Source organism: Martes martes (genome assembly GCF_963455335.1).
Source record: "Martes martes genome assembly, chromosome: 11".
Taxonomy (NCBI): domain Eukaryota; kingdom Metazoa; phylum Chordata; class Mammalia; order Carnivora; family Mustelidae; genus Martes; species Martes martes.
Genome location: NC_137899.1, coordinates 105,596,655 through 105,610,581, shown reverse-complemented (window position 1 = coordinate 105,610,581; position 13,927 = coordinate 105,596,655). Strand labels below are relative to the sequence as shown.

Sequence of the window (13,927 nt, the reverse complement as noted above, 5' to 3'; positions counted from 1 at the left end):
CAGCAGTCTTATGTGGCATCTTACTGGGAACAAAATTGACAAGTGATGGGCAGGATGCGAAGTCTACACTTTACAACTTATTTCTAGATTGCTTCATCACTCCTCTTCTACAGAGGACTGCCTCCTTGGCAGGAGATTCTCATACCACAGATACCAACAATGTCCAATGTTAGCATCTGAAGTGGCGAGGAAGTGCTCTGGTACAAAAATCTGACACTCTTCACAAAAATCTCCTACTGGGAGCTCAACTCAGGTTACAACGTGGATGTGCTCAGGCACGTCACCCAGTACAACTCTGCTCTGTGAGGCTGCACGGTCCTTTACCTCCCAAGAAGAAAGGGTCTCGCTCCTGCGGTGGGGGCGGGGCCCTCCACTGGTCCTGGAGAGGAAGTCGGGGGGGCTGGCTGAAACTGCTGGGAACAGGCCCAGGTGTGTGCTGCGGGAACTCTGGAGGCCCCTGCAGAACAATGGGAAAACAAGATGAGAGGCAGGGAAATGGCCGTTTCTAGAAATGGAGACACACGGGGTTCCAACCAGAAAACATCAAGTCACTGTGTCCCGTAACCTCCCACAAGGTCTTACAAAGTAAGTGATCCTACCATGAGGAAACAGGCAAACATCAAATGCAGCATCAAAACATGAATTCCATGTTCTGATGTCACTACAGCAAAACAAGAAAATTATTTTTAAAAGCTTACTGAAATCCATGCAATTACTGACCCTTGACCCTTCCTGCCCATTCATCTAAAAAGCTAAAAGTCTACTTTCAGCGTCACTGGCGTTGATCTTCTCGAACATGCTGTAATTTGCTACCTTTTGAAGACAACCATAAACCACAGCTATGGAGCCCTTTACTTCCAAAGAAGAAAAAGACACTGAATGTGCAGCTTCAGAAACACAGCAAGCTCTGTGGTAACAGGACAACGTGAAACGTCTAAGAAACCATTCTGCTACAAAAGAAATGTCTCACGGTTGGATTCCATTGGATAAGACACTTTGAATTCTCACAGATTAACATTCTTCCACTAGAAGTCTATTTAGAGACAAACTAAATTACTTCATTTTTCAGTTGGCCTTTTAAGGATCCGCGGAGATCTGTAAAAGCACCGCATCTGCATTTTCTCTCTCTCTCTCTTTTTTTTTCCTGGTGAGGCATTTAAAGAAAGCCTCACCATTTTTTTTCCACTTCTCCAGAAAGAATTCGTTAATTATACAGATCATCAAAATAATTTTCATTTAAAAGTATCTTCTTTGAAACTCAGCCAGTATTTCAACTTTTAAAAATCACACTCCTTTCTCATAAACTTGAAATGCTAAGTCTTTTTCTGTCATTTTATTACTAATACACTTAGCTGTCATCTCTAAATGTGACATCATCTTAAAACATTGATAACGTTTTTGCAAACTACACTGACCTTCCTTCCCTCATTTTTTTAAGTCTGTTCTCCCAGTGGCATTGTAAGAACACTGCACAGTAAACGGAACAGCACCCACTAAAAGCTCCAGAAAAGCCCGCTGGCTGCAACAGTGGCCCATCAGCAAGAGGACTGTCACCACTGGGAGAGCCCAAGGAACCGTCCTGGAGAACTCTGGGATCCAAGCCAACTCTCAGGAACAATGGGTCTGTCCATGTTCTGAGAATCGGGCAACAAGCTCAAAGATCAAGTCATAACACCCAGGCTAGTACTGAAACGACCTGTGGACCTGCCCACGTGCGGGGTGTGGGGGCAGCACCGGTCCCCTGATGAGGGAGACTTGGGTAACGGCCTCCGTGAAGTGCTGGGTCTGGAACTGGGCGGGTTACCTGGATTCAAGGCCAACTCTCGGGCTCCTCTGGCTGGTCTTGCAGCCCCAGGGAAGCTAGCTCAGGAGGCCAGAGAACTGAGCCAGAGCCCAGGGCAGGGTATGAACCAAGGCTAAGGTCCAGTTACCAGCAAACCACCGCAGGTGACACTTCTCTCCACTTCACACGGATGCTCGGCCTCTGCTCTCGGGAGCCAACACTCCAGACATTAAATAATTTGCCCATGGTGACACCATTCTCTTTTCTTTTAAATTTTATTTATTTATTTTATTATTATCATTTTTTAAGTAGGCTCCACACCCAGCGTGAAGCTCAATGTGGGGCCTGAACTCACAACCCTGAGATCAAGACCTGAGCCCAGAGCAAGAGTTGGACGCCTAACCGACTAAGCCACCCAAGCTCCCCTATTTTTTTTTAAAAAATCAGAGATTTCAACACACAACAGGTTAAAAGCTCTCAAAGGGTTCATTTTATTCCTCACATGAAAATGAACCAGGGGATGTTTCAACCCATATGGTAAAAATCTTATCAAAATTACTAAACTTGGGGATTTTAAAAACCAGATTTTCTCTTGACTTAGACATGAAAATAACAGCCTACAGCCAATAGAACTGTGAAATCCGGAAACCATCGCATCATAAACAAACTTCCATGTTTCATAACTCATCCTTCTCTTTGGAAAATTTTCACTCTATGCACTGTCTCAGCTGAAATGCACCATCTCTACCAAGAAGGGCCTCTCCTCAAGTCCTCTGTACAGACTCTCCACCTTCTCCCGCCCTGCGTCGCTCTCTCACCAGCTCCCCGTCTGGCCAGCCCGCGATTTCAGGAGAGCCACCCTGAACGTGGCCCGCGAACCCTGCACCCACCCACATGTCCCACTTCTCCACACACCACTGAGTGTTGCTGGGAGGCCGGAATCACTCGGAGTGTGGATTTCACCCTCACCGGCTACCGGTGTCCCTGGGCAGTCTCTCACGTTCTCATGCTCAGGAACTCCAGCTGCCCGGGAGCCTCCGCCGACTGGACTCGGAGTGCCTGGCGCCCCCGCCCTCGAGGCTCGGTCCCGCCTGTGCTCCTCGCACGCGGGGCTTCCTCCTCTGTGCTGACAGACCGCCAGTCCTTGCCCCTGCCACGCTCTCTGCGTTCCGTGTCCTGGCTGCTTTCATTCCCTTCCATCTTCATAGAACTTTCTGACATGAATGCTTGCTGCTAATTTTCACTATTATTTACACTGGTCAGATTTTTCATTAAAAAGCAGGAACAGTATGCTAAACCGTAACCAGGGCCGAAAGCGTTACACGACTGATTTGTCGGCAAGCTTTCATCCCAACTCGAGTCAGCCGACTTCAGGGCCCCTAACTCACGCGCTGCATCCGTCACTTCTATGTTAATGAGCTGACCAAAAAACACAGAAGGACAGTGTCAGAAAAGAGGACAGACAGGATAAAACATACTTTCTGAGAAAGCAGGGGAGTCCTTTGGGGTTATTTCCACTCAACCCTCAAGTCCTGTGTCGTATCAAGACCTGGAAAGCGGCGGCGTTCATTTGAGAATTTATGACCTTACAACTGTTTCACCCGTACCAACAGAGGGGAGAGCAAAGTGTAATTTCTACATGTCCCGAACCACGCCCAGATCAGCACTGCTGTCTCCTGCCCCAGGCAAGCCCCACCTGCACTCCTTTGCGGTGAGTGCCCCCAGTGGGACCCATTCCGTACAGTGTCTCCGTCTGTGTCCCCCACACCTCGGATCGGAGACATGAGTCAGTCCCAGGCAACTGGCTCCGGGGCCGGCACTCCTTCACACAGATGCACAGAAGCCAGCGACCAGCAGTTTCTCCCCAGCTTCCGACCTGACTCTATCCACAATGGCAAGAAGTGGAAAGAGGCTCCTGACCTTTCTGACTTGACTAAAAACCAGGACTTTCTCCGTGATTTAGTATGTGAAGGCCCGATACTTCCTACTAGTTTTCTTGCCAGGCTCACATCACGTGGGGCTTACAGAGAACTGGAAAATACTCGGTTTCTTCTGAAATCTGTCGTAAGCGATAAATCCCACAACTGCGTTTTACTGCCGCGCGTCCTTCCCCTGCTGACGACGGCCCAGAGAGGACTGGTCACGCGGCTGCGCCAACAGGGCTCTTCACAGCCCTCATTTTCTCTTTCCATTAGAGAGTTAATTTCAAGTCCTCCAAAAGATAGGTTTTCTCATTATAGATAAGGCCAAATGTAACTGGAAAAGTAGACTGGCTTCCCTTCCATTATATGTAAGAGGCCTGCTAAGTTTTGATTTTGACTTTGCCACAGGTGGAGATCAGGCAATGTATTCTCAACCCCCTTCATCTGTTTCTAAAAGGAAGAGGTTACTGAATTATGAGAATGAACTCAAAGAGAAACCAATGTGGTTAGTTTTCAATAAAAATTCCAAGCTGCCTAAGAACTAGGTACATTCCTGGGAGATTATTTTAAATATTCATAACTTCTAAAGACATTTTTTGGTATTAAACTGAAAATATATTGGGATCATCAATCTTGCCGCCTTTGGAATTCTAATAGTGATTTTCATCTCTTCCCAGACCTTCTTTCCTTTTACTAACGAGCTACATGTTAACCGCGTTTAGACACAAGGATTCAAATGTTAGCAATATGGAACAAGGCCCCCCAAATCCTTTTTCTTCATCAGTCACTAAGGCTAGAACCTGAGTCTTCCAGCCGGTGGGCTCTCTGAAAGGCTCTGGCTAGCAGCAGCTGAGCGGGCAGGGGGCAGCACCGGCCCTCCCATCACCTAGCAGAGCCCCGGGCATGCAGCCGAGCCTCTCTGAGCCTGTTTTCTCCTCTGTAAAAGGCAGGGATACTGGTGGTACCTGCTTCTCATGGGAGAAGATGAAAGAACACGTTCAAAGGACCTACGACAGTCCCCAGCACACAACAGAAGCCGACAGTGTTTGCCATTATTGTCATCAGCACGTGACACTTTTGTCAACAGCATTCCATACTATACCCTAACACGGAGCTGCTGACAAGCGACATGCCGCCTCCTGCACTGCGCGACAGACCAGCGCAGACCCCCTTCCTGCATTCCCACTCCGGAGTCACCGAAGGAGGCCTGCACAGGTGAGCCATCGGCATCCTGGCGAACCCACCCCATCGCGAATCCACTCTCACTGTTCACTGCCCTTCAACTGACAGGTCTGTGAGGGGTGAGACTATGGTCTGTTTTATTCACCAATGCATTTTCATGCTTGGCACAGGGCCTAGCACACAGACGTTTACAGATATTTAACAAATGAATAAACTGCCTATTTCTAACAGCAAGGAAATTCCAGCCCCACATACGAATCTAAAACACTACAGCAGGTTAAAGCCCGGCTGCCCCCAAAGCAACAGACAGCAGGTGGCGGAGCGCTCCCGAAGGACTTACGGGCCGCCGGGCTCGACCGACCAGACCCTGCGCGGTGAGCCCCCGAGGCTCCTGGGCTGAGCAGACTTAAGACATACACAGCGCACCAGGACCAAAGAGAAGCGAACATCAACAGAAATCCAGTGCTCTGACTCAACTGTAGGGCAGAAGTCATTTTTCTATCGTGACGCGGAGATAATTAGAGGAAGAGTGAGATGAACATGGACTCTTCTCCACTCTGCGACATCCCATTTTTAGAGAACAGAGAACGAAGAATGGAAATTAGATGGTCTGTGGGACAGCCTTCCACCGCTGCTGGTCAGGAGCACAGCCCGGGCCAGGTTTCTTCTGGGCTGTAGACTGAACCTCAGAATCATACACCATGGGACGCCTCGGGGTGAGGCTCAGTCAGTTAAGCGTCTGCCTTCAGCTGTGATGATCCCGGGGTTCTGGGATGGAGCCCCATGTCGGGCTCCCCGCTCAGCGGGGACCCTGCTTCTCCCTCTCCCTCTGTCCTCTGCCCCTGCTCTCACTCTCTCAAATAAATAAATAAAATGTTGAGAAAAAATATATACAGCTGCAAAATGCAGGACACTCACATAAACCAGACCAAAAAACCAGAGTAAAATGGAAAATAAAAAAATTAAAAACCGCTTCATTTTACTCAAATGGTAGTACTTGGCAATAATCGTGTACCACACATATGATAACAAGACATTTTTACAGGGTCAATCCTAAAAGTAAATACAGATCAACAAGTTAGAACTATACTCCTTCAGCCAGAAAATGCTCAAGGAGAAGTAAAACACGGTAGGAGCAAGTCTGCGTAACGGCAAACCTGACCATACTACCCGAACAGCATGATAAATACATCCGTAAATAAAATATAAATATATAATAATAAAAAACTACTTGTAAAATGTAAAAAAAAAACAAAAAGGTAAAACAAAGTACATAATATAAAAATAAATGCCCAAATCTGGATAGATCTTACAGCAATTTGTCCAAGTTCTAAAGACAAGGACAGAAGTCACTAAGAAAAAGTGAATGTAATTACCTTAATGTTACAGAATGCTCACGAAATAGAAATGCGTATTCGTGAGACTAGTTGGCTTTATATAAAAATTAGCCGCTTCTCCCCCGCCGCCCAAGGACACAGACCCCTGGTGCTCCCCACGTCTGTGCCCACATCTTCTTCCTGAGCACCAGCCAGGACCCATTTCCCAGCCAGTCCTGCAAGGCGCTGTGGCTGGCCGCGAGACCAAGGTCCAGCCGACAGCATGTGAGCAGAAGTGACGCAGGCCAGTCCCAGACCTGGCCAGTTACAAGAACTCCCAGGAGTGAGCCTCACCTTCTCCCCACCAGACAAGTGAACACAGAGGTCTGTGGGGCCCAGAGGAAGTAGCCCAGAGGACACGGTGAGTGAGAAGAACACTTTGCAGTACCGAGCCACTGTGGGCTCAGGGCTGGTCAGTCACTATACTCCAGCCGATCCTCTGGTGCGGGGCACCCCAGGGCCATCGCCAGGTCCCCTTTACGTGCAGGCACCTCAGGCCCCAGCTGCTGCACATGCTGTCCTGGCCAATGCCTCAGACGGTCCATGGCCCCGTCCCGGCCCCACAGTGGACAACTCCAAGGGAGGCTTTATGTGCCACAGGCTCCCCAACTCCCAACCAACCTCCCAAAGATCAGGCCAGGGCCAGAGACTGACCTGAAACTACACAGCAGCCCAGTTCCAGCCCTTCCCAACCTGCATGCCCAGCACCCTCACCCAGTCCTGGTCCCCCAAATCCCCACCTTGGGCTCTGCTCCTACTGACCCAAGGCTGCGGCCCACCACTGCTGCTTGCTAGCTAACTCTGCAGGGGACTCCTCTGCCATCTCCTTCCATCCCTAGAATGCCCTGTAAGGTAGGCATTTTGCTCACAGAATCTTCAGAGCATTTCAGTATCTCACACCCAGTACGTGGCTAGAAAGGGGCAGAGCCCGGACTCACTCCTGGGTCGCCCACCTCCAGAGCACACATACTAACCGTGCCTGTTACAAACAGTTATTTCATGTTCCGTCGTCTGTCTCACTGTTTCATGATCACATATGTATATGTCATCGTGTGACAGTATGTGAGTGCTGTAGAGTCAAGAAAACCAATAAATACTAAATCAAGCCTACAGTCAGACAGCCATGGAAATTCCTCCGCTGACCTGAATGGTGAAAGAAATTAGCAGTTCTTATCTGATCAGCCTATGACAAGCTGATACAGGAGGCAGAACCAAAGATGTTATCTACCATTTAGAAGAAAGCGCTGACTAAAGTTGAGTAAACAAGGAAATTTCTGGCTTGGTAGTTTGTCCAACAGAATAAGAATGGAAAAAGAGGGTTTTGCTAGCATAACCTTGAAACCAGAGGCAGCCACCAGCAGGGTGTGATAACCTAGGGCGGGCAGCCAGCGCCACGTAGGACTGATCAGGGTGGGTCGACCAGGCCCAGCCACACTGGCTCTGGGGGAGAGCCAGCTTTATTGGCACCTGCCTCAAATCCAACCAGAAAGAAACCTATTTCCAAGAGGCCAAATACTGCGCAAGGGCCAGGGGGTACAAAGATTAGATAAAAGGGGCAGATAATACAAGACAGTATTCAGAAAGAAAGTCAATAGCTCATACATGAAATGAACCAGAACGACAAATGTTCCTTCTCCCGAGGTAGCAGGTCACAACGGACACAAGGGAGAAAGCACCCGAGGAAGACACGTGGACCCCTCACTGCATCCACTGGCCTCAATGGACAACAGGACCCGAGAACTTGAATATTTACATGAGCTTTAAAACTTAAGCTTTAAGACCCTAAAAGCTTCTTATTGCCCATTAGCAGTATTGCCTTCTTGAAACAGAAATTTAACAATTGCCAAGTACCACGAAGCTCACAGTGCCACTTTCCTCACTGGTTTCTATTTCACTTTGAACACAGAGGTCACTTTCTTTTTCTGTATTTACACAACTTGAATTCCAGCCGTTAAGTTTTAGCCTTGGTGGTAAAGATTGCTAATCGCTTACCCAGTAGAAATTCTCACTTCTTCCTAAGTAATGAAAGGGCAGCAACTGCCCACCTAAAAAACCTTGAACTTGTCACAAGGGTGCCCATGGGACTAGGTTCTGGCCAACAAGACATCGCTGGCACTGTGGGACGGGGGCCCGAGGAAGGCTCCTTAGGGGGGCTGCCTCAGCGGGCACACACCTTTTGTCCCCATCCTTCCTCCTCATCTGGCCTGGAATTTGGGTAGAATGATAGATGGGCCACTGTAACATCACAAAACGGCTATACCAACACAGAACTTTCTCATTTTTATGCAAAACATAAAAACACTTGGTTTATGTCACTGTTAACTGAGTTTTCTGTCACGTGCAGCCTCATTCGCATCCTGACCGCGAACAAGTCAAGTACAACACAGTATCTTTCATGAACACACTGCCAAGAAACAGGCACAACAAACAACTTTCCCTTGAAGGGATGAAGAAACTCGGGTTTACAGTTAGAAGTGGATTAGCCCAAGTTCCACTGTCCACGTAACTCAGGCCATAAAGGCCCATGTTCGGATTTGCTCTACAAAGTGCTCTTTCCGCTGTCGCCCAGCGCTTTCTGCTGTGACCAGCGTGTCTTCAGGTGACGCCGAATACGCCGTGGCTCCAGGCTGGCGTGCCCCATCTTGGAGACTCTCCTGATGGGAGCATTCATTTAAGAACTTCTATCATTTCATGGGTATAAAAGATAATAAATTACCAATTCCCTCTACCAAATGCACAATTATTTTAAGACTGTGAGTGAGCTGTGAATATATCACTTAACAGAACTTTCCGTACTAATTCTTCTGCCTTTTGAAAGAAAAGGCTACCTTAATCCTTTCAACTAATTGCTCTATTTTGCTTTTCTTTATATGCCTTTAAGAGTCTAAGGTAAAAAATTATCATCCTTTCTCCTATAATTCTTATACAGACTGCACTCTCACTTCTTCCGCATCTCTTGTTAATTACATGATGTTATCTGTGTTAATCCTACTCAGAAAGAACTGACAACTTCAACCACAGAAAAAAAAAGGAGAACTCTGCATAAATTGCTTAGCCCAAAGTTAATCGTATAATGCGAGAATAAAGCGGCTCTAACGGCTATTGTATGATTTATCAGCTTCCCTAACAGGGTCACTTGATATATTTTAATAAGACTAATTAAATACCTTAACAATGTCATTGAAACTTCATGAATCTTTCAATGAATTACAACCTTCCTTTACAGCATGTTTTCATTTATTAATCTCACTTAAAATGCAAAGAACTGTATGAGAGACAAGCAGACACTGAAGAACGATGCGTCTCAGTTAATTCTGATTAAATGTGGGTTAAATGCAAAGAATAAGACCACCAGTGACCCCTGACATAATTAAAATTATACCCTTCTATCACAGTATTAATCCTCTTATTTCAGTATTTTCATAGACCTTTTTTCTCTCAGATTGTGCCTTATTTAATACCTACATTTATTCCCTAAAAGGTACTGTCGTATCAGGAGATGCTTTCTAAACATCCTGAAGAAGGACATCGCCAGCGCTAAGCACCGGCCTTCGGAGATGGGGTTGGGGTGGGCGGACTCCACACGGATGGAACTACACAAGACAATGCTACGGGCTCAGAGTGAAGCCAGAGCACATAGTACACACTAGAGCATCTCTAACTTAGTACAAAACACTGCTTTTGACGAACACACTGAAGCCTACTTATTTCTCATATTTCAACAATGAAAAGCCCTTTATCCCTGCACCTTTGCCTCCCGTTGTCCTCCCCAAACAAGCCCACCAAAGGGCAGTACGGGCCCTCCCAGAGCAAACGTGTCCACTTCAGCTCTCACTGATAGTCACAATCTTAAACACGGTCTGGATTAATACTCAGAGAGAAAGGGAGAGGTACGCCATGACTTCGAGACTCAGACTGCCGCGGCTAAAACCCCATCCGCACCCAGTTATGTGAACTTGAGCAACTGAATCCTTCCAAGACTCGGGTCCCCATCTGTGAGCTGGAGAAAACATTATCCTCACGCGGCTGTGGAACCCAAGCTCTGAGCAAACTCTGAGACACCGTGAGCACTCGGTAACTGTTCCCTTTCCCAATGACGTCCAAGGACGTGCTCCGGGACTATTTCCTCACTCAGAACAGGACGGAGTTAAAAAGCAGAGCAGCAGCTCCGCCACTGCGAGCAGTCTGTTTGAACACTCTCATCGGTAAATACCCCCACCACGCAACCCACAATCCCTGCTCCTAGCTATTTATCGACTACTACGTTCACGCAGAAAACACACACATTTAATACCAACTTTACTCATAGTAGCCAAAGACTAGAAATAACCCAACGTCCACATGGCGAATGGACACACAGACTGCGGTACATCCACATGGGAGAGCACTACTTGCCAACACAAACAGATGAGCCGCGTACCGGGAAAGGCTCTCAAGAGCACTGTGGCAAGGGAAGGCAGCCAAACTCACACCATCCTGGGACAGGATTTCAGCGACCGGAAACAGATCCGGCTGCAGGGGCTGGGATGGGGAGAGGAGTGACCACAGAACGGCAGCACGAGGAAGCCACTGGGGAGACACGACTGCTGTGGACATCTTAACTGTAGTGATTACACAACTGTGGGTACTTGTGAATTTTCACAAGCTTGCACATCAAAAGACCTAAACTGTAAAGAAGTTTAAGTTTCTAATCTTTTGAGGAAGTGCTTTCCAGTCCTTTATAATAAAATAGGGCCTCTTTCAAAGTTTATCTTAAAAACGCATTTTAAAAGAATTCCAGGTCTTCAGAGACTGCAGAGAAAGTAAGTATTTAAGGTAAAAACTGGTGTGCTCTGCAGGATGCATCGGTAAACACAGGCCATGAAGATTTTCTTGGCACACACAGGAGGTTCTGAGAGCCGGACAGTCTGGACCGGCCGGACCGTCACAGCACGCACTGTTACAGGACAGTCGGCTGAGCTGCACTCAGGACTTCTCGTCTACTGCTCACAAGAGGACGGATGAAAGGTTTTCACTTCAACCTAACAGTTTACTTAGCCGAAGACTCAAAACGACATTCTAGCACACACTTTTAGAAGGCAGCTGTTACAAGGAGGCCTACTGGCTGCCTTACTGTACACGAAAGCCACTTCGTAGAGTTTCAGTCCGTACTCCCAGGGCTCGGCGTCGTGTGTGCAGACTCGCGCCCAGCTGATCTCCAGCCAGCACACACGACGGACGCTGGCAGGGCGGCAAGTCAAGTCAACGGGGCGCTGAATCTCATCACCACCATACTTAGTAGCGGTTACCGTAGTGTTTAGCTGTTCCTGTCACTGCTGCAGGTGGGAATTCGTTGATATGATGAAATTTGATGGTATGATAATATATGGTAATCATGATTAATCAGAAACCCACTAGCAAATGGAGGGTGTTGGGTATTATGTCGCCTGCATTTTAAACTGCATTCTCTCCCTGCAAGCCTGACAATGTTTGACAGCTGGAAGGCTCTCATCCCACACTCGCCTGCTACTACTCGTAGATCTGATAAGAGAAAATGCCCATCATTCCGTCCCGATCTTAAGTGCTAATAATTACAAGGCATTGCAGGGAAGTTGTAAAAACAGTTAGGGGTTCAAAAGAAAGGCTGGAATAAAGTCCAGATTCACATCTGCAAGCTCTAATCAGAAAGAAATGGAGTCTGAGGCAGCAGTCTCATCAAACACGATTTGCATGAAATGCCATATAAAACCCATCCAGGCCATGTCAATCACCACCACCTGATACCACGCACCCGCTCCACGGAAGAGCCTGCACTCAGACCTACCTGCGAGGGGCTACGGCTACACAGTAAACGCAAATGGAAATCTTACCGGGTTAACCTAAGTAATCATGTAATTGCCAAGAAGATTAATTGAAAATTTTTAGTGGTCTTTTTTTTTTAAAACGCAATCTTTAGTTTTAATTCCAACAGAAACCCACTGAGAAATTATTTAGCAGCCAAAGTACCTGGTATTTAACTGTTTAGCCTGAAATACCACCTCTACCCAGTGCATCCATTCAAAATCAATGACCGAACAGGTTTTAAAATACCCTGGGTCAAGAATCTTTACATGAGTTATCGGGATTTACCCACACGCTTAAAAATAGCAATTGTACCGACAACTAAAACAAATAAGGTTAGCAAAATCTCAAAGCAACACCTCAAAATATTATTAACCAACATTTTAGTGTTACTTTTTTAAGTGAGCCGACTTTAAAAACGATGAACACCTCTCTGAGGGCAAATACGTAACTGGAAAACACACTTACAGACAAAAACAAGCCTTCCAACTTGACACTAGTGACAACAACATCAGGGACAGCCTTTGTGGAAAGGAAAATCCATCAGACTAACCCGTAAAACAAAGCGCATTTGGCAATGAAAAGAGATCACAGGCAGACAGGTAAAGGAGCCTCCCCACCCCCCCCCCAATAAAAATAAAACAAAGAAAACCACAACTGTTCTGTGAAACTACAGTCAAAGGCCTTAACATGAGTGAGGCCGCTTCAGGAGAGCATGCAGGATGGCAGGAGGTAGATGCCAAGACCAGAGCAGTGGACAAGGAGGGAGGCACAGGCCCTTACACAGCACCTGTAACTCCTAAAGGCAGACGCTTACTTCCTGTGCCCCTGAGCTCTGGTGAGCACTCACTGTTTACAGAGCGGACCCACCCTTTACATTCGGCAGAGTGATACTGTGATATGAAAAGGTGTATGAAAAGAATTCATTCTCTGACAACGCTATCAAATATATTGAGATATATATATATAACTCGGATTTGAAAGAACAAAGCAGCCTGGGAATTACAGTTTGTGACGAGAAATGTTTTAAAGTGCAGCACTAAGAGCTGTATCCATAGTGAAAATTAAAGATGCGGATCTGATTCTTAGGTGCAAACCTGAATCACAGAACACTTCACCAAACTCCAAAATAAGGGAGTGGGGCCGGGGGCAGACATGGAACCTCCTGACAGGAGCACAGAAGGGGCAGCTGGATGCCAAGAGCTGAAGCAGAATTTTCCAAAAACATCAACTGTAAGGACGCCCTTCTTACGGTATTTAGTACTCTGACATTCAAGCTTTGTCTTAAAAACCGTTTACTCAAGTCTTTCAATAAAATTCACCAAAGAGGAAATAAAAATATTAGTTCTCCTACTATATCACGTATAACCTAGAATACCATATTTTCGCCTAAGATTTGAATTTTTCAAACAATCTTAAATAATTCTATGAAAAACAGGCTTATTAGCTTGCCTAGACTTCTCTGATTTTTAATTTAAAAATTGGAGGCATTACCACCCAATACAATTTCTAGGTGTACTAGCTCTAAATTAAGAATTTTTCAAGTTTTCGTAAAACTGTCAAGCAAAATGGATTTTTAAGTAAAGCTTGCCACCGTTGGGGAAGAGCAGAACACCATTAATACCAACTAGACACTAATTCCTTTAAAATCTGGAAATCTGGTGGTACTACTCGTACTGGCTGCCTTTTTTACTCTTTGGTCAGACGGGGAGAGCTCAATTTTTATCTAAATTTAAGTGAATGTGACGTAATTCTCTGGTGCAAATTCATGTATGTACCGTTAAAAACAAGTAAAAACGTAAATTACAGACCCCTTCTCCAAACTACTCATTTTACGTAGGGCT

General features: G+C 46.4%; 1 protein-coding gene across 6 annotated transcripts in view; it reads right to left on the bottom strand.

Moving 5' to 3' along the window:
* Positions 1 to 13,927, bottom strand: part of RBM33 (RNA binding motif protein 33) — a 132,223-nt gene that overhangs the window by 38,451 nt on the left and 79,845 nt on the right. For all 6 annotated transcript variants that reach the window (XM_080818217.1, XM_080818218.1, XM_080818220.1 and 3 more), the window contains exon 10: positions 325 to 457. In XM_080818217.1, coding sequence (XP_080674343.1) covers positions 325 to 457 — 133 coding nt within the window. The remainder of the gene's footprint in view (positions 1 to 324; positions 458 to 13,927) is intronic.